Raw genomic sequence first — 26,069 nt, 5'->3', positions numbered from 1 at the left:
CCAGTAATTTCCGCTCTCCTTTCATCTCACCTCACATAGACCTAAAATATCTATATTTCCCCTTTCCATCTCTCGCTTAACATTCTCCAATTTCCCAGTCCTCATCATTGTCCTAACATTCCACGTTCCTATCCTAACTAATTTGATCTTCTCCTGCATCCTCTGTCCTGCTGGTTTTCCCTTGCAAGGGTTTCGTGGGATGACGACCGCGGAAGCCTTGCCTCCCCCGCTGCCGGGCAAGACACACGGCCGATTGGGCCGAGCCCCGTGGTTGCCAGGACTCAAAATATCTCTATTGTCCATCATATTTTTCTAGGGAATGATAATTGAGGTGGTTTCCCGTTGCCTTCCTGAATAGTGTTTTTAACGTGACATCATCACTCAATGGCCACCCCACTGGGGTCAGATGCCTTTGCAGCTGCCTCAGTGAGGAGCAGATACTGCTTGGACTACCTTTCATCTGGCTCCTAACCTTCGACCTATCTGGCATGGGTGACCCTACCAGGAGCAATCATTATTACTCCAGCCAGCTCAGCTCTAGGGGTCATCAGAACGCACAAGCCCTTCCACCACGTCAAGGTTGTAATCCATGGGAGGGCTAAGTGCTATATTACATGTAATATGGACTGTCTTTTTTGTAGCTGAAATACCAATTTAATTCTATTAGAGTTGCCACCACATGGCAATAAAAAATTTACAGTAAACATTGAACAGCTATTCCTCAGAAATCATGGTATTGAGTCTCCATAATAAGTATGTGGCTCTGGACAATCTGTGGCATACCATTTCTATGTGTTGAAGACAGAAGGAAAAAAAGTCAAAGAAGAGGATCCGTTGGAATAGGAACTTGGAATGTCAGGATAATGCTAAATGAAGGGAAATTGGAAAACAAAGAGCAAAATAGAATTGGAAGTATGGAGTAGTGTAGTGATAATTATGTGTTGAGTAATTAACAGTGGAAGGAGAAGAGTCAACATAGAGTAATTATAGTACTGCAGTGGAACCTGGGGAGAAGGGTAGTGGATATAGAAGAGCTGTATGATAGTACTTTATTGGTGGAGATAAATGCAGACCTGACCAGTCTAGTAGCAATCAATTTGTGCATACCTACAAGCAGGTACTGGGAGGAAGAAATAGATTGTTTGTATGGTTAATGAGATGAAAGAAATGGGAATGTGTTGGGTAGGAAATTACTAATCTTGATTGGGGAATTGGAAAATACAGGTAGGCTGAGGGAGATAAAGGGAGGGAGGTAGGAGGATATGGTTAAGGAATGATCATGGAGGGAAAGGCGGTTGAGTTTTGCCTGAGAAATAGTTAGATGATAATTAATGCCTGGTTCAAACATCATCGAAGATGTAGGCACACATGGAAAATGTTGTAGGAAATGGGAAGGTATCGAGTTGATGGCATTTTAGTTGGATATAGATTTAGCAGCAGAGACATCAACTAACAGGTTTCCGGGGTGTGAATGTAGATGTGGACTTAAATTAGGAAATTCGCTTAAAACGTATGAAGGTTAACAGGGATTGGAGACTACAAAAGTGAGGTGTTGTTGCATTTGTTGGAGTAAAAAGGAAACTTAATAAAAAGCTGATTACACGACAGTGACGGAAAAATTTGAATGGCATGAAGAAAATCTGAAGCACATTAATAATACATAGGTGTAAGTTTTATCTCTCTACAAAATTTGAACCATTCAAAGAGTATATTGAAATAAATGTCAATGTTGTGCAAATTCCATAATGTTACACCAGCAACAACAAATTCAAAGTGTAATTGGTAAGAAAATCATCAGCTTGTCACTGTAATGTGGTGCATGCTTTGAAATATATTTGGGACTGAGAGGCTGATCCAAGTTCTTTGCGGTGGGTGGAAAACTTACGCTTGGTCCCTCCAAGGATGCAGTGAGTTTGCTCTTGCTGGTTCTTTGGAATATAGTTGCTCCCAGATCACTGCTCTTTCAGGGAGTAATAGCAAATGAATCAACATTGAAATTTGTACAGGGTTTGCTCCAAAAATAATTAAAATGATTTTTTTCCTGCCAATTTTGATGGCTGGAGTGGAGCAGTTTGTGGTGGGAAAGGTTGTGGGAGAACTTGGGAAAGCAACGTGACCCATGTCAGTAGTCTGCTGGCTGTTACAGTGTGTAGATCACTGCTAGTCTGCACCGCTGTTTGAGGGTTGCATCACAAATTCACAGTGTCACATTCCATAGAGCTGCAGTATGCGATAAAATTTTATGATGAGCTCAGAAAATTGGGTTTGGAGACCATGACCATGTCTCAAGGAGTGGCTTTCCACTGGCACAAGATGTCCCGGGAGGGTAGAGAGGAGGTTGACGACGAGGAATGCCCTCGACATCCATCAGAAATGATGTTCAAAAAGTGAGAGACATTCTCAATTCTGATCAATGCCCAAGTGTCATAATGTTAGCAGAAGAATGCAATATTTTGAAAACCATTGCATCATGTTCTTATTAAAGATTTAGCCACAAGAAGGTTGCCTAGATGGTCTCCAAGGTACTGTAAGAAGATAAGAAATGTCGTGTGACCTCTTGGACTGCTGTGAAAATGGTCTACTACCCTGGTGGGACACCACTGGGCTACTTTTTGTTCCAAAGAGTGAAAAGTAACTTGAAAGGCAACCATTTTGGATTGCTGGATAATGCCAAAGAGGCAGTGGCTAGGTGCCTAATCAAGGTTCCTGTCCATGTCTTCTAGGAAATGTACTGTGACTGGCAGAGGTCTTGGCATTGGTGTGTCAATTCAGAGGGTGCTATTTTGAAGAGTTTTAGTAATTTGTACTTTAATCTGCAATAATTATTTTCCCAGATTTATTCTACTTAATTTTGGGACGGACCCTAAATCTTATGTTGGGGCTAGTGCTTGATGGCTTTCTACTGTCATAGCCGTTATTCTTGTTGCAGTGAATTGGCATGTGTCTTCCATGCATCTGCTCAGCGCAACTGGATTGGTAAATTACTTTGGATGGCATGGAAATTTACAGAAATTGGATATAACCCCCCTTCTAATGTGTAAAGGTTCAACAAAATTGGCACTTTATGGATTTGGCTCCATAAAAGATGAAAGGCTTTCAAGGCTTTTGGAGAAAAATAAGGTTAGTTTATCTAAAAAAAACTTGAAGAAAATATGCAGAAACCTGTCATTGTGTGGTAATTTAATATATTGATTTGATTATAATTTCTTCATTCTAAGATGATTTTGTGTACACTAATCAAAAATTTCACTATTTTTATTTATTTTCATTTTGACAATTATGCCTTTTACAGTAATGCTGACGTTAATACTGAGACATTATAAGTAGAAAGTAAATCTTTAAAAAATAATAACAAATTGAAATATAGTTCAGTTGTGGTGTAGTTTTAAAAATAAGCAATGGTATAATGGTAGAAGTTGAATATTTAAATGAAAGTGTAATCTTGTGTTTTCGTATAAAATGTATTTAGTGTAACATACCGGGGTTTTGTAGGTCAGTTTCATCATCAAGTGTGCATGATGATGAAACTGGTGGTGTAGATATTCTGGAAAATCTTTGTTGATTTGTGCCACATACTTTGTCTGTGGAAAAACAAAGTTATATTTTTCATTTAATTCTGAAAGAGTTCCTCAAAAATACTGATCACCTATTGTAGAAATAGAATATGAAATAATAAACTTTTTGTGTAAAAAGTAGCAATAAAAAACAGCAAATAATAGTTTTATTAATAATCATCATTATCTTCTGGTTATAGATATGTTTCAATATTTGAATTTTTAAATATCTTTTCCAGTTATTCTTCATGTACTGATGAAATAGAAAATTATTTGTGATGCATGATTAATATATTTCGGTCATTTAATTTTAAATTTACAAATACTAATATGAATTAATTTGATTCATGTGAGACATGTAAGAAAGTGGTCAAAATATAGCATTTTATGTATCTTTTATGCTGTAGTCCCATGGCCCATTGAAGTCTTGATATTATTGGAACCTGATTGGAATACTGCACTCTAAAAGTTAATTTTGGGAATAGGTTATTGCTAAACAGTTGACCTTTTAATTACCTTTATTTATTTCTAGGTACAAGTGTATTGCCATGGTGAAAGTCCTGATGAATGGTATAATATCATGGTCCTGCATCAAAATCATGTTATTCGTGGAACAAGTCGGAATTCGTTTATTCCAGAAACTTTGCTTCCACATTGTATGGATTTTATCATTTGGGGTCATGAGCATGAATGCATTCCTGTGCCACAATTGAATCCAGCCATGGATTTCTATGTTTTACAGCCAGGTATTACATTTAAGAATAAATAAAATTAGATTATAACTTAATGGTATACCATGTCAATAATTTATTGGTACAAAACTAAAGCACAACTGAAGAGCCTAAGTTTCAATGAACAATCATCATCCTCAGGTTCTGAATATTCATTGAAATATGGGTCATGAATTGTGTAGTTATCTGATATTGTAAAAGGGTCATAGCACTAAATTATATTTACACATTTTGTATGATATTTTATCAGTATTCCTGTTGGTGGTAGCCCTATGTTTCTAAGGTTGTGAAGCTTGAATGTTGTGATCTTGAACTTGTACATGTTAGGCCGCTTCTCAACCAGTTACAAGATTGGGGCAACTTCTTTCTTCTTTAATAGATTTCTTCATTGCCTGTGAATGCCGAGATGCCCCTAAACCATGCCTTAATTTTTATCTATATTGTTCATGTTTCCATCCTCTTCCCATCCAAATCAAAAGCCTTCAATTTACTCTATAGTCTTATTAAACAAGTACCTGAGCTGGACAACGGAACTATTCTTCATATAAAAGTTTTCACATCTTTTCGTTAAGTTTCTACTCAGTATTAACTTTTTCCCTCCATATTGTAAAAAATGTCTTTACCATTTACTCTTCTTCCTTCAACGTTCTTATTACTAGCTCTCCTTCATCTAAAAAATTAGTGAGACAGATGAAAGTTAGTTCTTGCAGTGTCTATTCATTTGAGGTGAATGCAAAGGCATCTGACCCTGGTGGGGTGGCCTCTTAGTGATGATGTCACGTTAAAACACTATGAGGAAGCTAACTGGAAATTATTTACCTCATGAAACAATGATGAACATAGATCTGAGTATGAGTCTTGGCTATTGCTGGACTCGGCCCACTAAGCTTCTGTTGCGCCTGGTAATGGGTCAGGCAAGACTTCTAAGGTTGTGAACTATATTTGAAATTTGCTTTGATATTTTAAATGTCCAAGTGTAAAATTGTATGAATGTCAACTAGCTATTATTTCAATTAGATGTATAATAATGAATTTAAATAGAACATAGGTTGTTTGGTTTTTTAGAAATGGAAAGCTAAGTTAAGTATTAAAATAGGAGTTCATAAACTAGAGCAGGCAGAATGTGTAACCTATCTTGCAATTGTTTTGGAATAAGATGGTCAAAGAAGTAGGGGTATAAGAGGGAAAATTGCATTAGGTAAAGAAACTTAAGCAAGGGGGAGAGAATTGATGAGAGGAATGTTGAGTAGTGATGTTAAGAAAAGATAAGTGAAAACTTGGATGTGGAGCTTGGCTTTGTTTTAGAGAAACTTGGATATTGAAGCAAGATGTTAGGCATAACTTGGAGGCTTTTATATTTGAGTGATTTTGTGATAGAGGGAAGGTAAGGCAAGCAAGGAAGGGATGGAAATAGGAAGGGCATGCTGAATTGAATAGCAGGGGTAGAATATATGCAGAACTGAGGAAGGGTTTATTGTAGTATGGGGTCAGGTTGTATCTCAGGCGATGGTAAGAGATGTGAGGATTGTGTTTGTGTGCATTCAAAACCTGCCATAAACAATCTACTATATTTCTCCTTGTCTTGCCTGAATCTCCTCTCCTTTGATCAACATTTTTCCTGGCATACATTAAAGTGTGAATTGATTTTTATGTCTTATTCTCTTAGTAATGATTCACTTTCTGTGTATAGCATCCTTTCTTCTCTGTCTGTGTTTACTTCCATCCTAGTCCAATGCTTTTCACCATGTCTCTTTCCCTTTTTTATTTTGTCACCTGAGCTAATTATTATTTTTTTTATACTTCTGTCCTCCTAATTCTGTTTACAGTCTTCCGTTTGGCTCTCTCATGTGTATTCTTAGTTGTGTCTTTTCTAGTCCAAAGGCTTCATAATCCTTTCCCATTTACAAATTCTATTTTTTTATTTCTAAAGTGGTTCTCAGGATAATCAAACGGATGGAGAACAGGACAAATGATTACATAGGGGATGATTGGTTTGGGTTTAGGAAGGGGAGAGGCACAGACGATACCATTGCATTAATGAGATCACTAAACGAGACAAATATAAAAACAATCATGAAAAGGCTTTTGATAGAGTGAATTAGGAAAAATAAATGGGTATATTGCAGAAAATTGGAATAGATAAGACTAATTCGCAACATGTGCATGTCTCAGACTGCTCAGTTGCAAGTGGGAGACACAGAGTCCGGATGGGCTGTGTTAGGAACAGGTGTAAGGCAGGGTTGCCCATTATCACCGCTGCTGTTCAATTTACATGTGGAGGAAATGATTAAAGAGGCATGGGAAGAACTGTTGGTAGGAATGAAAATCAGTGGGGAATTCGTAAAATCAGTTAGATTTGCCGATGACCAAGCTCTAGTTTGTCAGTCAGCCAAAAGGGTGCAAGCATTGCTGAGTGAATTGGAAACTCAGTGTGATAGATATGGGTAGAGGGTCATAAATAAAACAAAGGTGATGCAATTTTCCAGTAAGAAAAAGGCCAAGGTTAACATTAAAATAGTAGTGCCAAAGCTGGAGCTGGTGGAACAGTTTACGTATCCCGGAAGTGTTTTGGACCAACACGGTCTAAGAAGTAGGGACGTAAGGAAAAGAATGCACTAAGCAAAGAGGCTTTCTTGAGGAGGAGTGAGCTGATGATAGGGAAATTGAGTAAAGATCTTAAGAAAAGGTTTGTCAAAACTTTGAAATGGAGCATAGTTATGTATGGTGCAGATACATGGTCACTGAAGCAGGAGGATAGACGTAGATTGGAGGCTTTTGAAATGTGGGTGTGGAGAAGGATGAAGAAAGGGAAATGAACCTAAAGGAAAACAAATGAAGACATGCTAGGTATGGATGGCAAGGAGAGGGGATTGTTGGGAGAAATCATGAAGAGGCAGGAATAATGGCTGTATTGATCTGCAATGGGATGTTGAGCACTGTAATATAGAGGAGAATGTCAAGCAAATGAGTAAGGGGCAGGAATAAGATAGGGATGTTGGATGGGATGAAGGGAGGAAGGAAGTACTCAGGTGAAGAGGGACTTCTTGTAGACTGGGATGTTGGGTTGTGTTTTGTTGGAGCAACAAAATATTTATTTGTTAGTTGTGTCCATCCAAAACCTGCCTTAACTGGTAGATTTCCTTATAATAATTACATTTGGTTACTGACTCTATGATAATCTTAAGTCTGAGATTCTCCTCCTATTCCCTAATTGGGGTCCTTATATGGTGCATTTCATCAAGTTTAGTTTTTAATCCTTATCTGTTTTATCTAATGAAATTATAAATATTTATATTATTTAAAAGTGAAGAAATAAATACCATGAATATGTAATATGATTGTGATGCGGCGATGATTCCTGGCTCTGTGGATTGACATGTACTGTTTACAACCTGATATATTCTTTTGTAAAAGTGTTGATATGAATGAATACTTCTTTTAATAGGTAGTTCTGTTGCAACATCCTTGTCTGAAGGCGAATCTATGGAGAAGAATGTGTTTCATTTACAAGTAAAAGGGAAGGAGATCAAAGTGAATCCTATACCACTGAAAACAGTTCGTCCATTTGTATTTGAAACCATAAGCCTGTCAGATTATGACAGCCTGCAACCATGTACAGGGAAATATAATTTTGGCAGGAGTTCATTGTATAAGGAAGTTCCACTTTCTAAAAAGGTTAGAATAACTTAAATTTTATTTCTGGCCTAATAAAATTATGATCATAAATGACCCAGGTGAAGTATAATCTGGTGTTTTCCCAGCATAACAGCTTTTTGAAGTTTTCTCGGGTCTTCCACCAAGTCAGAGGTTCCATAAGTTGAGCTTCGAAACTTTGGACAACATGGAACCCCTGGCCCGGTAGAAGGTCCAAAAAATCCTAAAAAGGCACAGGTATTTAAACATATTACATTCTTATTTAACAGACTTTTGGGTTGATACATTTTTGAGTTTCTCGTGTCAGAGTTAGCATACTTGATAAGCTTGAATTGTTAATTTTATTTGGTAGAAAATTTTGAAGGAAAAAGCAGCTATGTTAATTCCATATGTTTTTAATAAAATTTCACCTTATTTTAATTTTATTTTATGATAAAATTAAAAAATTATCTATAATTAACATAGCTGTGCTTTCTTTTCGTGATGGATGGATGGAGCCTGAAACTATGAAGTTTAGTAGTAGTTCTCTGGCTTAATGTGGATTTTGATGAAATCTGGCACTACACAGTCCTTAACTCATAAGGCTTAATTACATAAAAAAATATCCTTAAACCCCATAAGACATATTGAAATGTAATGAAATAATTGACTTTGTAATTCCACACACTTTATTTAAAAAACACGACCCAGGTTTCAACGTTGAACGTCATCATCCCATAAGACATATTACGTTAACTCTGCTTACTTTTTACCTTTCTTAATGCCATCCAAAATGCCTATTTTTCTATTCTCTATTCATCACTTTTTTAGCATTTCCCTCTCTATTACCGCTTTCAGCATCCTATTCCAAAAGGCAAATTCAGCTATTTCTTACACATTTAAATTCTTTGAACGAAAACCTAAAATTCACCTGTGAAGTAGAAGAAAATAATTCACGGAATTTTCTTGATTTAAAAATTTCAAAATTAAACAACCGGCTTGATTTCTCTATCTTTCGGAAAAACTCATACACAGATCAAGTTATCCATTTCAAGTCTAGACATTGCTTCTCGCAAAAACTCTCCGCCTTCCATTCAATGATACACCGGTTGGTGAACGTCCCAATGTCGCAAAACAACATCAAAAAAGAAATTACCACGATTAAATTGATTGCAAGAAACAACGGCTATGATGAGGAGCTAGTAGAGAAACTATCCTGCAAAAAACTGAATAAAATGGCATTGAAAGATATTTACAGTACTGAACTGCCACAGGACCCCGCAGCCAAGTGGCGCAGAATCCTTTATTTAGACGATTTTTCACAAAAAGTATGTCAGAAACTTCCAAAATGTAGAATTAAGATAGCCCATTATAACAAATCAAGCCTCAGGGGCCTGCTCTCCCACACAAAGGACAGAATCCCATATAAGGAAAAGAGTGGAGTATATAAGCTAAAGTGCGATTGCGGGGCAATATACATCAGACAGACGGGGAGGAAATTCCAAGAACGAGTGAAGGAGCATCAAGCATGTGCAAGAAATAAAAAGATGAACTCTCAATTCGCAAAGCATTTGATTGATAATAACCATAAAAGTGATTTTGATTTCGAAATTTTACATGTTGAAAGCAAAGGCTATAGATTAGATGCCTTAGAACATTTAGAAATTTTAAATAGTGTTTGTTTAAATGAAAATATTGTTAACGAATTTCTGTATGCCTCCCACTCTCCCCTCCTTAAAGTCCCAATCCTCACGGTGGCCGATGACACCGCCCCCTCCCCTTCATCTAACCCTCTCTAATCCCCTGACTCACGAGAGGTCTACAATGTAGACTTCTCCCTCCTGCTCCACATTCCATCAACATCGCGGAGGGGACGCCAAACTGCCCTCCCCTCCGGCACGCAAACCAATCCTGACTTTACCCCTCCCAAACCTTCCTGATTATCTCCAACCCACCCCCGCCCTGGCTGTATATATAAGAAGGGCTGCAAATGTAGAGAGCTCACCTGATGATGAAGTTTTACTTCGAAACCCGGGTCGTGTGAATAAATCGTTTTCGTGTGGAACTACAAAGTTAGTCCTTTCATTTATTTATAATGAATCGGTTCCATAAAGTTACGCCAGAAACCATTAATTATATAAAGTCCCTTGTCAATTTGAATTTGCTTATTTCCTTCCTCCTGTCATTCTGTCCGACAGTCCTATCTTATTCCTACCTCTGCCTCCCTTGCCTAATGCTCTCCTGTATCTCAGTCTATAACATCTGTTGCCAAATTCCAAAGAAACTGCGGGAGATGCCACAACAGTAACTTTTAACGGAGTCATCCGCTAATGTGCATTTCAATGCAACAATTTCAGAGTGTAAAAATCATCCCAGTCAAAGCGAATGATTTTTACACTCTGAAATTGTTGCATTGATCTGTTGCCATTTAAAAATCTTGCATCCATTGACTTTCTGGCTGCTTTGGATTTCTCTCAATAATCCTCTTTTCATATACCAATCCCCACATTTCCTTGTTTGTTTTCATTTCTGTCCTTTTCACTTTCTCCATCTTTCTCCTCACCCACATTTCTAAAGACTCCCATCTATGTCTATTGCTTTGCTTCGGTGACCATGTTTCCCTACCTTACAATGCTACGTTCCATATCAAAGTTGTATCATGCCTTTTCTTGACACCCTCACACAGTCCCTGTCATCAGTTCCCTCCTTGTGAAAGCTTCTTAGCCTAATGAATTTCTTATGTCCCTATTGCTGTCAGCATTGTGGTCCTTAACACTTCTGAGATAGGTAAACTGTTTCTACTGCTCTAATTTGTGAACTCCTAGTTTAATATTTTATTTAGCCTTCCTTTTCTTCAAAAGTCTCCTAGCCTTTATTTTCACCCCATACCTATTTCTCTGGCTTTACAATGTGCTCAGTAATGCTTGCAAGCTCCTTGGCGGACTGAAAATCAAAAGCTTGTTCATCCACACATCTAACTGATTTTATGAATTTCCTGCTGACTTTCACACCTACCCCTATTTCCTCCCATGCCTCTTTGATAATTTCTTCTACATATGCATTCCAAATAATAATAATACAAATTTAAGTTTGCTCAAGACTCAAGCAGACTATTTTTATTAGGTTAAAAGGCAACAGCTATTATTAGCTATTGAGAAGTAGACTGTTTGTAATTTAGTTTCAATCACATGTGAGGAAGATTGGAAATATTGAATGGTTCAATGGCACTTGAATAAGAAAATAATGCATGCCTAAGGATGATCTAACTCAGTGTGCTTACTAAAGACGTACTGGTGGTTATATAGTAACAACTTGTATTTAGGAAGGTAAGTGAAAATTTGTCCCTTTGACTGCACAAGATATTATTTTCCAATTAATTGTCTTTATATGTTTTTTAGGAATTTTTTCCTTTACTTATTATACAAACCATGTATAATGGCATGGCGTAATATAAGTGTAATGTCCTGTAGACTAGTTGAAAATATAATGCTGGTTTTAAATAGCTGTATGGGATTATGCCTATTATTTTTTTTGGATATTTTTTAAACTTTCTTGTGATGTTAAAATAAATTAATCTTATATGTATGTGGTGATTTTACCAAGAGCAATCAGTAATAGTTACTAGGTACCTTATGGATATGTTGTTACACTTTTCTGTTCCTGTTGTTTTAGGTGGAAGATATGGTGAAAGAGAAAATAGATTCCATGATACTGAAGTCAGTGTCCTTGAGATCAGGTACGTATTTCTTTTCTGCAGAAAATGTTCATCTCTCTGAGTTTAGAAAATAAGGTAGTATCTACCTGAATGAATAATGGAGTGTAATTTGTGATTGCATTCGTTTATGTATGAATAAATGAATATGTATTTTAAGCTACCATTTTCTTCATGATTAAGGGACACTTCTGCTCTATTGACAAATTCTTTCTTTGAATGAAATAAATTTCAAAAGCAATTGGTGAATTGTAATCTTCATGTTGTCCCATTAATACATTTTATGAGGTAGTAGCACAAATGTGGTAATTTCTTCCAAAGTTTTTCTCTGCTACTTATAATGTGTATTTATGTATATTTGATATGGTTAGTTATTTAATTCAAATCCACCAATTTTATTGTTAGCAGTGTATTAGTTTTTATTTATATATTTTATTGGCTAATTGCATGGCTATTTCATGGCATTTATATGTTATTGAAATATTGTTATGTTGGAGATAGACTTGTGCTCATAAATCTACAATAAAGGTTTTTTGACGAATATCATTGAAACCTTTTATCTTGTATTCTTTCAGTCATGAACATTTTTGAGACTTTTCTATGAAATGCATTTAGTACTGAAGCAAGTTTTGGGATATAATCATTAGTTTACTTTAAATTGTCACACACTGCTAAACTTGGGGATTACTCTTTTTCGGAAGTTTGTAAATGCATCCTGAGATTCTCATGTTTGAAATTATCTATGGTGGTGTTAAATTTTCATTGAGACATTTTATAATTTCAGGACATGGGAAGCAACCCACAAAGCCTTTGATAAGGTTACGCCTTGAGTATAACCATCAAGAACAGATGATCAACCCTGTGAGAATTGGAAATTTTTACATGGAGGAGGTAACTTTAGCTCATTTGTTGTGGATTCTATTAAGTTGGCAAATGAAAATCCCATAGACTTAGCAAATTAAAGTTATTGAAGTCCCCTATTCTCCAGCATTTGGTGTGACTGATCATCATTGTGGATGGCATTGTACTTGTGCAGTGATCATTCAATAAATATTTTCTGAATACTTGTTACAGACAAGCACATATTTATACACTGACTCTCCCTTCTCTGAAATTGTTCTGGAGAAAACATAAATAAAATGCTCAAGTGTGAGAAACAGTGTTTGCAGTCACTCACACATTGTAATAACACAAAATAATTATTGAAAAGATTTAATTTTGAGACTACGTTTTCTTGAGTGAAAATTTAGTTATGCTAGCATTTCGTCTGGAGGGGGAGGGTATGTCTCTTCCTGGGAACAATGGCTAATCTATCCATTAGGTAATGGATGCTCTATTGTGTAAAATATAGCAGTGTTTCATCATATAATTATAATGAACCTACTTCTGTGCTCTTTGTATCCTGTATTAATTTGTATTTTGTGCTTAATTTAATTGCTGATATTTTCGTGAAGGACAGTAGTTTCTTTTTTGTTATTCATAAAATTTAATGAGATATCTTCTTGATATTGGACGAGTTGGATGGGAAGTATATGGAACTTAGATGGGTTAGTTGTAGTTTCGGGTGTCGGGTTGTGTTTTTTTAGGATGGGTGAAGGAATGTATTGCTGTGCAGTCTGTGTTCAACCAAAACCTATGTTAAATGGTAAACTGCCAAATAATAATGATAGTCATATTTACATAGCAATATAGGTTTGCGCTAGCACAGTACAAGGAAAATTACAAAATACAGTGCATATCTTTAGTCTATAGTATGCTTCTATGTAACCCATACTATTCTTTAGTGTTATTTGTTAAAGAAATAGCTCATGATTGCAATGAACTAAATGACACAGTTTCAGGCATAACACGGTGGAAATCCTTAATAATGAAAGAAGACACTTTGCTTTTCCACATAGAATTTGATGTGGAAAAGCAAAGTGCCTTCTTTCATCAGCAATGAACTACTTTAAGTATCCAATGTGTGCTCATTTCATAAAGTTTTTAAAAGCATTAAAAAATAAATCCACTTTATAGAATACTGATTGTCGGCATTGATTGAGGGGTAGTTCTGGCAGATATATGATAATTGTTGACAATTGGATAATTATCAGCTCTTGGCTATTATGGTTTAATTTTCTAGGGCACATTGTGTGTTTAACATTTATCCTGTAGCAAAGTGTATATTTGGTTCTTCCTTCGTAATTTTCTTGATCTAATTATTCATTCTGTTCACAGTTATGAAACTTTAAATATGGTTAAAATTACACTAGTTAAATAACTGCTGTTCTCATGTATCATCTAGTGGTAGAAAAGTTAACAGTGAAGGTTTTTAGAAAAAATAACCATACTGAATATGGAATATATTTTATGCAAAAAATTTATTATTGTGTCATGCTTTTCTGAATTTCATCATTGTTTAACATCTATATGTACATATGACGTGTCCTATACACTTATATGATGTATCTATTACACTGTGTCAGTGTCTTCTGGGCAAATAAAGGTTATTATTATTATTATTATTATTATAAAAAATATCATCACTGGCTTAATTTATACCAATTACATTTCAATGTAGATTGGGTATTAAAATTTTAAAAATTATTTATCATGCAATACTGTTCTCATTGCAAAAATTCATCATTTCATTTTGGGATGAGAAAAAAAGGCCCAATGAATTGGACTTGACATTCCAGATTAAGCACATGCATAAGTTTGTCATGCAATAGTCTTTTGATGATCTTTCGTTTTGCATGACTAGTTTCTTCCACTTTTTTCAACTCATCACAATTTTATTTTCATGTTGGACCTTTCTATCTTGCGTTCCTCAACAAATGATGAATAAAATTATGTACACATATACCATAGGTGTATTTCTTCACTTTCTTGTCCATGGAAGTCATATCAGATCATCATTTGGCACTGCTATGATTGAGTGACATTATTAGTAAAGCATACTAAGCTAAATGTTTCTCCATGTACATGTTTTTTTCATGATTCTTTCAATTTTCTAATTGTATGTTCACCCTTGCACACTAATTGGACGTGTTTCCCACACTTGGATTGTATTGGGCTCAATAAAACTGAATTTCATTTGTGGGTGATCCATTCCTGGTACGGCAATAAACCATCTAATTAAGTTTACTGTGGACGTTTAAAAAGGATTGCCGTACTGGCTCTCTTTGACACAAATGAACCATATTTTGTATTACCAAGATAAACAGAAACAATCCTTGCTTTGAAAATTCTTTGTGCTGAAAGAGGAAATTCACTAATTATTTACCTGTTTATTTCACTGAGGTTGCAAACCCAAGTGATATGATTCTTCAGAAAAAGGAAGTTACGCGACGCGATAAGAAAGTTAAGGGAGAGAAGGAGAAACTGGATGAGGATGCATTGATGCAGGCTGCAGAGCAAGCAAGAGAGGTATGGAAACTTAATTTAACTTATTATTATATCAGCCTTGGTGGTGGTGTGGTAATGCCTACTTATTCTTAATACCTATTCTTCTAGAGGTTGTGGATTTTTAACTTCTCCTGAGGTGGGTTAGCCTCCATATAGGGCTTGGGTGTTTGTGATTGTAAAACACAAGAGTTCCCAACCCATGGGTCGCAATCCCAAATAGGTTACTGAGCAGTTTCTGTGGGGTTTTCAGCTGTAACAGTCAACTAAAAAAATATTGATTTAAAGTATTGATCAGGTCTGAAAGTTTTAATAAGATAATACATTTTTGAAATTGTATGCAGTCTAAATATGAGGCCTTTTTTATTTTGTATTATCTTTAATTCCATGAAAAAGCATTTTATTTTTTCAAATATATTATGGTCACAAGTCACTGCTTCTATAAAGTGGGGCTGAGTCTTTGGAAAGGTTAGAAACCTGTGTAGTAAAATGTCTGTCTCGTGGTTGTTCTGTTGGGTGGACTTTAAATAAATAAAAAATTGACTTATTTTATCCCCTTGGCTATCTTATTCTTTTGCTAATTAATTCTTATGCTAATCGAGTAGACTATTATTATTACTAGTATTTCAAGCAATGATTAGCCTCTGTCCAGTGTGCCAGAATCCAGTATAAATAAGGAACTTATTGTAATTAAAACAATAGCAGTTAACAATGGGTATCCAGAAGATCTTATAAATAAACTTTACCAATAGAAACTTAGGAAATTAGCCTTAAGCAATATTTATAACCACGAATATTTAAAATATCCCACTGCCAAATGGTGACGAATACTCTATCTAGGGAATATTTCTCAAAAAGCAATCAAGATTTTACTTAAAGAAAAAATTGAATGTACTTTTAAAATATTTCATGCCTTAAGAACCTGATCTCTCACGCTAAAGACAAAGTTCCCAAAGACGAGAGGAGTGGAGTGTATGAATTAAAGTGCTTGGAGAGTAATTCTAAGTATATTGGGCAAACGGGACGTAAATTCAAAGAAAGAATAAAAGAACCCAAAACGTGTGTAAAGAATAAGAGTATAACATCCCTCTTTGCGAGGCACCTAATCAAAAGTGACCATAAAAGTGACTTTGCGACTAAGATGCTTCGTTTTGAAAATAAAGGCCGAAGGCTCGATGATTTGGAGCAGTTGAAAAATTTAAAATGCATCCCTTGCAAGGATGAACTTGCCAACAAAATTTTGTATCCCTCCGGCTCCACACTCCTAGACCTGCCACTCTTCTTAAATTTTTTAAAACATTTTAATAGCATCTGGAATTTGTTGTAGTACTGTGTTCCTACTTATAAAATGTCTTTTCATTAAAACATTTCTCGCAAGCAACTGTGCTTTTTGTACTTGTCTATCTGGTGTTATATGAATGGGACGGTAAATAAGGACTTCACTAAATGGAGTTCATTCAATAAGTTTTTAAGGTTAGAAATTTTGTATACCAGGGAAAAGTTTAACTTTAAACTTGATGTTGACTTGTATTTAATTTTTCTGATGAATTACAATATGTTATTTGGCTCACATAGTTAATTGCATTTTTCTAAACTGAAATTGAGTGAAAATTTTGGCAGGACAAATAGAATTGTATAAATTAGCAAAAATAATTGTGGTATTACACACCGCATGTGGATTTGGGTGATGCAAATAGTAACAATAAAGAAAGTTTCCATAATGTTTTCATTATCATGGTAAAATAAGAACCCATTTCTATGGTAACAACTGTTGAATACACTAACCGTACTATGTTTTAAAGGTGGTCTCTTTTATTTTGGAAAGAGCAGCTTCAAGACCAACTGGGGGAGATTCGTGTGGAAACTGTTATAGAGCAATATTTTCAAGGTGGTGGAAAAATGCTGAATGAATCGGGGGAGAGGCAGGAGAGAGAATTAGAGGTTGGTGGAGAATGCTAATTTGTATCTTTAATTTTGGTAGTTTAATAGTGTTTGGTTTACATTTATCAATGCAAAGTAATAGTTTTTTATCCTTTCTTGAAATTTAGGTATTATCTGTCAGAGGCCTACTTGAAAGTGTGACAAGATATGTTGATAAGCAAGAAACTGAATCAGTAGCAGAGTTGATTAAGTAAGTTATTTTGTAATTTTATGATTGAGATAAATAATTTTATATTTTAATGTAATACAGTTGAGACAGCTGTGATGTACGAGTATATTTTCATAACAATATTTTTATGATTTGGCTTTTAACTTTTTACTAAAATTTGTAATTGTGGAATATTTTTATTCAACTTATAACTCTTTCAAGGAGAATTATTTAGTCAGTTAAGTGACATTCACAAATGCGATATTAATTAAATTTTGGTATGAGATGGTTTAGGGTACAAATTGTTAAGGCAAATTACAAGACACTTGTCCTGTGTATGTGCCTGATTATAGTTTGGGGAAATGGAGCAATTTCTTGGGGTTATTGGAATTAAATGTCATATCAGCTTGCCTATCTTTACCTAATTTCTACTATATTCCTCAACTCAGGTTAAAATTTTATAAAATTAATGCTGTATATTTAAAATTTTTCTATTATTTTCAACGATTCATTTTTTATGTCATATTATATGATCTGAGTGATGTAATTTGCACTACATGATTGCAATTTAGATACCAAATCAACAAAACTTTGGAGCACCTGAAAGAAGAGAACACTCCTGGGGATGAAGGTGCTGTTAATGAAGAGTTGGAGAGGTTCAAGCTGAGGAGGCAAAAAGACAAGGATAAGGAAGAGAGGGAACTAGCTAGTCATTTAGATGCTAATAAAAAAAGAAAGGGACCTACAGTAAGTGTGTTTGTTGCATTAAAACACTATGTGATTCATTTTAAATAAAACCTTTGTTTATTGTGCAATATATATATTTATATTTTCAAAAATATTGTTTCCCAACTGTAATTTTCCAGTGTCGCATGTATTTATGCTTGGAAAATAATTTTTAGGTATGAAAACTGGGATCAAAAAAGTAGTGTGAGAAAAATTGGGAAAATCATGAATGATTTCTACTTTCTATTTCTTAATACAGTTTACCAACCTGTAATGAGTTTAATCATGGCTCTTGTGTGTTTTCAGAGCAGAGGAGCCAGAAATGGGGGAGGCAATTTTGATCTGGATGATCCAGATGTAAATAACACAACTAGAAGAGGTGTAGCTGGAAGGTCTCGAGCTAGAGGACGTGGAGCCCGTGGTGTAAGTGATAAAATATGCTCCTATAAATTGTATTGGGTTTCCAAATTAATTGTATTCTATTTATTTTTTTATTCATTTATTTATTCAGCAATAGTCCAAAAACAGCACATTTTGGCCTTCACATCAGAATATTATTAATGATAACAATGGTCAAATTTACAAACACCCAAGTCCAGGGTGAGGGAAAACTCACCCAAGCAGGAATCGAACCCACAACCCGTGGAATGGCAGATGAGAACGTTACCCCGTTGCCACTGGGGTCGGCAAGAAATCCATGAAAATTAGGCAACTATTTGTTGATTAGTCTGCAAAGACATCTGTACTTCCAATGAATATTAGAAAATATTTGTGGAGGTATTGGTGGGGCATAGTGTTTTATGGCTTCTTTTTCATTGTATCATTGTACCGTTAATATTTTAGTAGATTTCTTTATGAAATTCAAAATAATGCATTGGCTATTAGGATGAAAATGCATCTTTTGAATAATTTTATTGTACTTGGTTTCATCTTTAGTCACCTTGTTGAAAGTTACCTTATCAGCCCGCGAGTTATTCAAGTAAGTAATGAATGTGGTGGCAACTTGATTGTGGGTTTGAGGGGATTTAAAAATGTGACCCTTTATTATAGTATTTTATCATGGTATATTATTTTTAAAATTTTTCTTTTAAAATTGTTCTTTGTATCATCAGCATGGCTTATTTTAGGAAAATTTTAAAAACCTTCCTATTAGGGGGCAACCTTGGCATGGTGCCCTGCTTATGGTACAAAAGAAAGCAGTAAGGATTATGACCAGCTGTGGCCTTCATCACTGTCGTCAACTATTCGTCAGGCTGAGTAATGATGGTATTAATATATACATATAACAGTTCTCAAGTCAAGTAAAAGATAATGTAAATGACTATGTATTAGGAGGCAATATACACAGCCATAATACAAGGTCAAGAAATATGTTAGAAATTATCCAATGAAGATTGTCCAAATCCTTCAACCAGTCGGATAACCTTGCCTGAAAATTCTATGACAAACTTCCCCATACTGCAAGATAGGCAAACTATGATAGGTTGAAAAGTATAATTGAGGATTGGTTGGTTTCAAACACCTTGTATTCTTTTAAATGAATATTTTGAACTGGACTTTTCCAGTGTGAAATTATAATGTATGTGTATCTCTTCACCACTGTAACGAATGTATGAATTTACTGTATATGTTTTTCTTTTGACAACATCTATCGTGACAATTGCTGCTCTTTGATGAATAAAGATTTGGTGGTAGGGCTTATGCATTCTGATGACACCCAGAGCTGTGCTGGGGAGCAATGGTAAATGCTTCTGGGTAGGGTCATCCATGCCAGGTAGGTTGAAAAGTAAGAGCCAGGCGAAGACGAGGTATTTGCCTACAGACTAGGATATTCAGTATATCCTAGGATTGAAGGAGTTAGAATAGAGAATTTGAATGCTTGGGCAATGCTGAGGACAGGGAAAATTAGAAAATATTAAGCATAAGATTGAGTGAGGAAATATAGATATTTCAGGACTGTGTGAGATGAGATGGATAAATGTGATTATTGGAGTGATAATTTTAAAATAAAAAACAGCAAAAGCGGTCGCATTTGGCTAAGAAGAAAGTGTAGTTTCATCAAGACAGTGCATCAGCTCACTAATTATTGGTCATATCACTCACTGATTATTGGAGTGATAATTTTAAAATAAAAAACAGCAAAAGCGGTCGCATTTGGCTAAGAAGAAAGTGTAGTTTCATCAAGACAGTGCATCAGCTCACAAATCTGTTATTGCAATGGCCAAAATTCATGAATTAAAGTTTGAATTGCTACCTCATGCACCCTATTTGCCAGATTTAGTCCCCTTGGATTATTTTCTGTTTGCAAACTTGAGGAAATGGCTTGGTGAAAGATTTTCTAACCATGAAGAAGTGATGTTGGCAGCTAATGGCCATTTTGAGGAGCAAGACAGTTTTTATTATAAAAAGGGTGTCGAAATTATTGAGCATCGCACAAAAGTTTATAGAACTGAAAAGAGATATTGTTGAAAAATAAATACATTTTTTCCAAAATTTTGTTTTCTTTGTTGCGTTGGGTACTTCTGATATTACACTCGTAGTATGAAACAATATTTTAAGGAGAAGAATAGTAAAGTAGTAAACAGTTGCATATGATGTAGTCAAGTGATTGTGAATAATTTCAGATATCACTTTCTACCTCAGAATTTTAGTTCTCCGTTTTGAATCTCAGAAAACCAATAGCAATGTTCCCTCTCCCTCCCTCTCTTTTTACTTCTCATGACAGCTTGGTCAAAATCAATCTCTAAGGAAAAATCAGTGACAACGAAAGGTATAATGTTGTTTCATATATTTAGGATTTTATCTTTTTATATATTTATAATGTATTTCGTATATTTGGATATTCTGTCTTAATGCTATAATGTGATCATACATGGCCCAGTATTAAAGTAATGCGCATGATTTTATTTTGATGCTACTATCCATGGCACAGCCTCTGAGTGAAGTGTGTTTTTTGACTTAGTAACACAGCACAATGGAGTACCTAGCCAAACACCACATGCCCCCCACCACATGCCCCCCACCACATGCCCTTCATTGTTACCAACTTCCTGGCCCAGATCACCCCAGTGGTCCCCCAGCCCCCATACAGTCCCAACTTGGCTCCGTGCAACTTTTTTTTGTTTCCTTGGCTGAAGAAAGAGCTGAAAGGAAAGCACTGGGGACTCTGGGAAACATCCAAAATCATTGTACAAAGTCCCTGAGAGACTTTCCCGTCAAGGATGTCCAGGTTGCCTTCCAGGTGTGGCAGACACGTCTTCACAAGTGTATTGATACAGGGGGAGAGCATTTTGAAGTATTTTAAGTATTTGTACAAGTACGATCACTAAATCTATTATTCCCGGAGAAAACTAACTACTTTTATAGTGGAATCTGTAGGGTGATGAGTTGATATCATTTGGAACACACCAATGTGACATTTTTCCCAACTAATTGTGCTGCCTCCATGCCCACATGCCCGTAATGTGAGCTTCCCTTGTTTAAGGATCATGTTTTATTGCAGAGGGGCACTGCAGAAAGGATGGAGGACGATGATGACATGGAAGTCACTTTGACAAAGAATCCCGCAGCAAGGGGAAGGGGACGAGCGCGCAGGCGTACCGCTGCCACAGCTGTGAGTGACTAGTATTTGTTGACACATATTCTATAAAGGATTCACTTCGACTATTTACTTACTTTGATGTGTATATAAGTGTATGTATATATATATATATATATATATAAAAAATATATATATATATAATATATATATATATATATATATATATATATATATATATATAATATATATATATTATATATATATATATATATATATATTTTATATATATATATATATATATATATATATATATATATATATATAATCCCTCCCCGGACTACAACCTTGACGTGGTGGAAGGGCTTGTGCGTTCCGATGACCCCTAGAGCTGTGCTGGCGGGAGTAATAAAAATTGCTCCTGGTAGGGTCACCCATGCCAGATAGGTCGAAGGTTAGGAGCCAGACGAAAGGTAGTCCACGCAGCGTCTGTTCCTCAGTGAGGTGGCTGCAATGGCGTCTGACCCCAGTGGGGCGGCCAGTAAGTGATGGTGTCACGTTAAAAACACTATTGAGGAAGGCAACGGGAAACCACCTCAATTATCATTCCCTAGAAAAATATGATGGACAATAGAGATATTTTGAGTCCTGGCAACCACGGGGCTCGGCCCAATCGGCCGTGTGTCGTGCCCGGCAGCGGGGGAGGCAAGGCTTCCGCGGTCGTCATCCCACGAAACCCTTGCAAGGGAAAACCAGCAGCAGCAGGACAGAAGACGCAGGAGAAGAAAACCAAATTAGTTAGAATAGGAACATGGAATGTTAGGACAATGATGAGGACAGGGAAATTGGAGAATGTTAAACGAGAGATGGAAAGGGGAAATATAGATATTTTAGGTCTATGCGAGGTGAGATGGAAAGATAGCGGGGATTACTGGAGTGATAAGTATAGAATAATATACAGCGGCGGGGACGAGAGCCAACGAGGGGTTGCCATAGTATTAAATGAAGAGGTAGGAAGAAGTGTAGTCAACATAGAGCAGGTAACGGATAGAATACTACTAGTGGAGATAAAAGCAGAACCGACGAACTTAGTTATTATTCAGGTATACATGCCACCGAGCAACCATAAGGAAGAAGAAGTCGATAGGATATACGATCAGTTAGAGGACATGATCGCGTGTGTTCCTGCAGGGAAACATTTGATAGTGATGGGGGATTGGAATGCGACGGTAGGCGAAGGAAGAGATGGTGATGAGGTGGGCGACTACGGTTTAGGCACGAGGAATGACCGCGGGGAGAAAGCAGTTGAGTTCTGCAGGAGACAGGGGTTAGTCATCACCAACACTTGGTTTAGACACCACAAAAGACGCAGGTATACATGGAAATTGCCAGGTGACTCAGGAAGATATCAGCTAGATTATATCCTGGTTAGACACAGGTTTAGGAACAGTGTGATAAATTCCCACAGCTTCCCGGGGGCGGATGCGGACTCTGACCACAATTTAGTTGTTATGAAATGTAGCGTACGTTTCAAAAAGATAAGGCAGGGGCGGCGAGTTAGAAAATGGAATGTAGAAGCATTAAATGGGTTGAAAAGGAAGGAATACAAACAGGCGGTAGAGAAAATAATGGAGGATGGTAAAGGGCTTATAACTATCGAAGAAAAATGGGAAATGATCAAAAAAGGGTTGTCTAAAGCCGCAAAAGACACTATTGGAACCGTTAACGCTAAAAGGACTAGGAAACCATGGATCACGGATGAGATGATTACAAAGATGGATGAGCGGCGAAAGTGGAAGAATATAAATACAGAATTAGGCAAAATGAAGTACAAAGAATTGAACAATAAATTGAGGCGGGCAACAAATAAGGCAAAAGACGCATGGTGGAAGACGCAGTGCGAGGATATGGAAAGTCTGCAGAGGAAGGGTGAAATTGGTGCGCTGTACAGCAAAGTTAAATCGTTATCGGGAAGTAAGAAAGGAAGAGCTATGCTAACAGTTAGAGATAAGGCGGGTAAGGTAATAGTTGACGCAGGAAAGATCCAAGAGAGATGGAAGGAGTATATATAAGAACTGTATGGTAAAGAACTCAGACCAACAAAGTTAGACATTGAAAAAGAAAATGACGTAGAGGAAGACAGCTTAGGTCCAGGCGTACTAGACAATGAGATAGAAAGGGCATTAAGGGAGATGAAACTAAATAAGGCCGTGGGGGTAGATAACATTCCCGTGGAACTTTTAAAATGCTTAGGAAAATGTGGGAGGAAGAGGCTATATGGGCTGATCCGTAGCATTTATGAGGAGGGAATCTGGCCGGAAGACTTTGTGAGAGCAGTTTTAGTTCCGATTCCGAAAAAGGTAAAGGCCACGTCATGTGAGGACTATAGGACAATTAGTTTGATATCCCACGCAGCTAAAGTTGTTCTCAGGATCATAAACAAAAGGATAGAGAGTAGGGCAAATGATTACTTGGGGGATGATCATTTTGGGTTTGGGAAGGGGAGAGGTACACGTGATGCCATTGCAGTATTGAGATTATTAATCGAGAGGAATATAGAACACAACCAGGAGGTATTTGCCTGTTTCGTAGATTTCGAAAAAGCATTTGATAGAGTGAATTGGGAAAAACTAATGAGTATTCTGCAGAAAATAGGAATAGATTGGAGGGATAGGAGGCTAATCCACAACCTGTACATGTCTCAGACTGTTCAGGTGCGGGTGGGAAACGGGGAGTCAGGATGGGCAGTGTTAGGAAGGGGTGTAAGGCAGGGTTGCCCATTATCACCGTTGCTGTTCAACCTGCATGCAGAGGAAATGATCAAAGAGGCATGGGAAGAACTGGAGGTAGCAATGAAAGTGGGGGGGAATTCGTAAAATCAGTTAGGTTTGCTGATGACCAAGCTTTAGTCTGTCAGTCAGCCAAGGGGCTGCAAGCATTGCTGAGTGAATTGGAAATTCAGTGCGACAGGTATGGGATGAGAATCAATATTAATAAAACAAAGGTTATGCGATTTTCTAGAAAGAAAAAGGCCAAGCTTAACATTAAAATAGGGGGGCAAAAACTAGAGCAGGTAGAACAGTTTACGTATCTCGGTAGTGTTTTGGATCAACACGGTCAAAGTAGTAGGGACGTAAGGAGAAGAATTGTGCTAGGCAAAGAGGCTTTCACAAGGAGGAGGGATTTGATGACGGGGACTTTGAGTAAGGATGTTAAGAAAGGACTCGTAAAAACTTTGATATGGAGCGTAGCTATGTACGGCCCGGAAACGTGGTCATTGAAGCAGGAGGATAGACGTAGACTGGAGGCTTTTGAAATGTGGGTGTGGAGAAGAATGGAGAAAGTGAAATGGACAGAGAAGAAAACAAATGAGGAAGTACTTGGTATGTTGGGCGAAGAGAGGGGTTTGTTGGGAGCAATCCTATGGAGGCAGGAAAAGTGGATGAAGGGGGTGTTGACCGGCAGTGGGATGTTGAAGACTGTGATAGAGGGTAGAATGTTGGGCAAAAGAGGAAAGGGAAGAAACAGGATAGGGATGTTGGACGGGATGAAGGGAGGAAGAAAATACTCAGAGATGAAGAGGGACCTGATATAGAGTAGGATGATGGATTTTGTGTTTTGTTAGGAGTAATAAAATATTTGTTTGGTAGCCGTGTCCATCCAAAAACCTACCTTAACCGGTAGACAACTTAAAATATATAAATATATATATATATATATATATATATAATTTAAATGTATATATATATTATATATATATATTATATATATATATATAAATATATATAATATAAATATATGTATATATTATATATATATATAATATATATTATATATATATATTTATATATTATATATATATATATATATAATATAAATATATATAATATAAATATATATAATATAAATATATATACTAAACGTCTCTTACTGTTGGCCAAATATTAGTTTTGTTTTGTTCTTGTAATTTGATAATTGAATATGCTTTGTAAAAATACTAATTTCTTTTGGTGAAACTTTTCAGACCTCCAGGAATTCAGGCTCTAGGGACCAAACTCTGAATACATACTTGAGCTCCAGTCGATCCAAAATTGATTGGATTTCTGACAGTGATGAAAGCTGAAAACTGTTATCCATTTTATTCTATGAAAGCTATTTAAAGAGCTTCATGCCTAATTTGTGTACAAAATCTCAATAAATCATATTTCAAGCTCACCCATGATCTTTGAAAATGAGGAAGATTGATGCCAACCTGTCCCTGAATGAGGTACTAATAAGGAAAATTAAGTAACAGGTACCTGTACTTCATTACAGTAGATTTTAAGTCTTAGTTATTGTTTTGTGATAATTGATTCAAGAGTTTTGATTTCTGTTCATTTATCATTGGTAATTTATATCGTTTAGTAAGCAATTAAATTCCATGTGGTAATAAACGCCATGGTTTCACTAATGCAGAATTGGAAAGTTGTTTTGAAAGGGTTCTTTTTAGGTTTTAATATTTTAAAATTTGATTTTATTTGCACTTTAATTATTTAGCTGCTTTTGTTGTATATATAATTTGTTAGTAATTATTTTTACTAAAGCAGATGGGGCTTTAAAACACATTTAAGATTGAAATCAAGTACTGCTAATAAATTGTTGTCTGATATTTAAATTTTTGCCCTTCTTCACCAAATTTACCTCCCCAAAGTAAAAAAAATGT

The 26,069-nt window shown here is 36.1% G+C and overlaps 1 protein-coding gene across 2 annotated transcripts in view; it reads left to right on the top strand.

Annotated features, from left to right (window-relative positions):
* Nucleotides 1-25,589, top strand: part of mre11 (double strand break repair nuclease mre11) — a 34,941-nt gene extending 9,352 nt beyond the window's left edge. Inside the window, exons 5-16 of one of the 2 annotated variants that reach the window (XM_071593666.1) lie at nucleotides 2,930-3,120; nucleotides 4,087-4,300; nucleotides 7,731-7,960; nucleotides 11,591-11,654; nucleotides 12,415-12,521; nucleotides 14,913-15,038; nucleotides 16,845-16,955; nucleotides 17,063-17,145; nucleotides 17,676-17,850; nucleotides 18,136-18,252; nucleotides 21,332-21,442; nucleotides 25,392-25,589. In XM_071593666.1, the coding sequence (XP_071449767.1) occupies nucleotides 2,930-3,120; nucleotides 4,087-4,300; nucleotides 7,731-7,960; nucleotides 11,591-11,654; nucleotides 12,415-12,521; nucleotides 14,913-15,038; nucleotides 16,845-16,955; nucleotides 17,063-17,145; nucleotides 17,676-17,850; nucleotides 18,136-18,252; nucleotides 21,332-21,442; nucleotides 25,392-25,490 (1,628 nt within the window). In that variant the 3' untranslated portion in view covers nucleotides 25,491-25,589. Of the gene's footprint in view, nucleotides 1-2,929; nucleotides 3,121-4,086; nucleotides 4,301-7,730; nucleotides 7,961-11,590; nucleotides 11,655-12,414; nucleotides 12,522-14,912; nucleotides 15,039-16,844; nucleotides 16,956-17,062; nucleotides 17,146-17,675; nucleotides 17,851-18,135; nucleotides 18,253-18,340; nucleotides 18,557-21,331; nucleotides 21,443-25,391 lie in introns of those variants that run through there. The other variant, XM_071593667.1, reaches the window with a different exon arrangement.
* The last annotated feature ends 480 nt before the right edge of the window (nucleotides 25,590-26,069 follow it).

This window comes from Hetaerina americana, unplaced genomic scaffold, assembly GCF_022747635.1.
Source record: "Hetaerina americana unplaced genomic scaffold, ioHetAmer1.1.p SCAF_6, whole genome shotgun sequence".
Lineage (NCBI taxonomy): Eukaryota > Metazoa > Arthropoda > Insecta > Odonata > Calopterygidae > Hetaerina > Hetaerina americana.
This window is presented reverse-complemented; position numbering and strand designations above follow the sequence as displayed.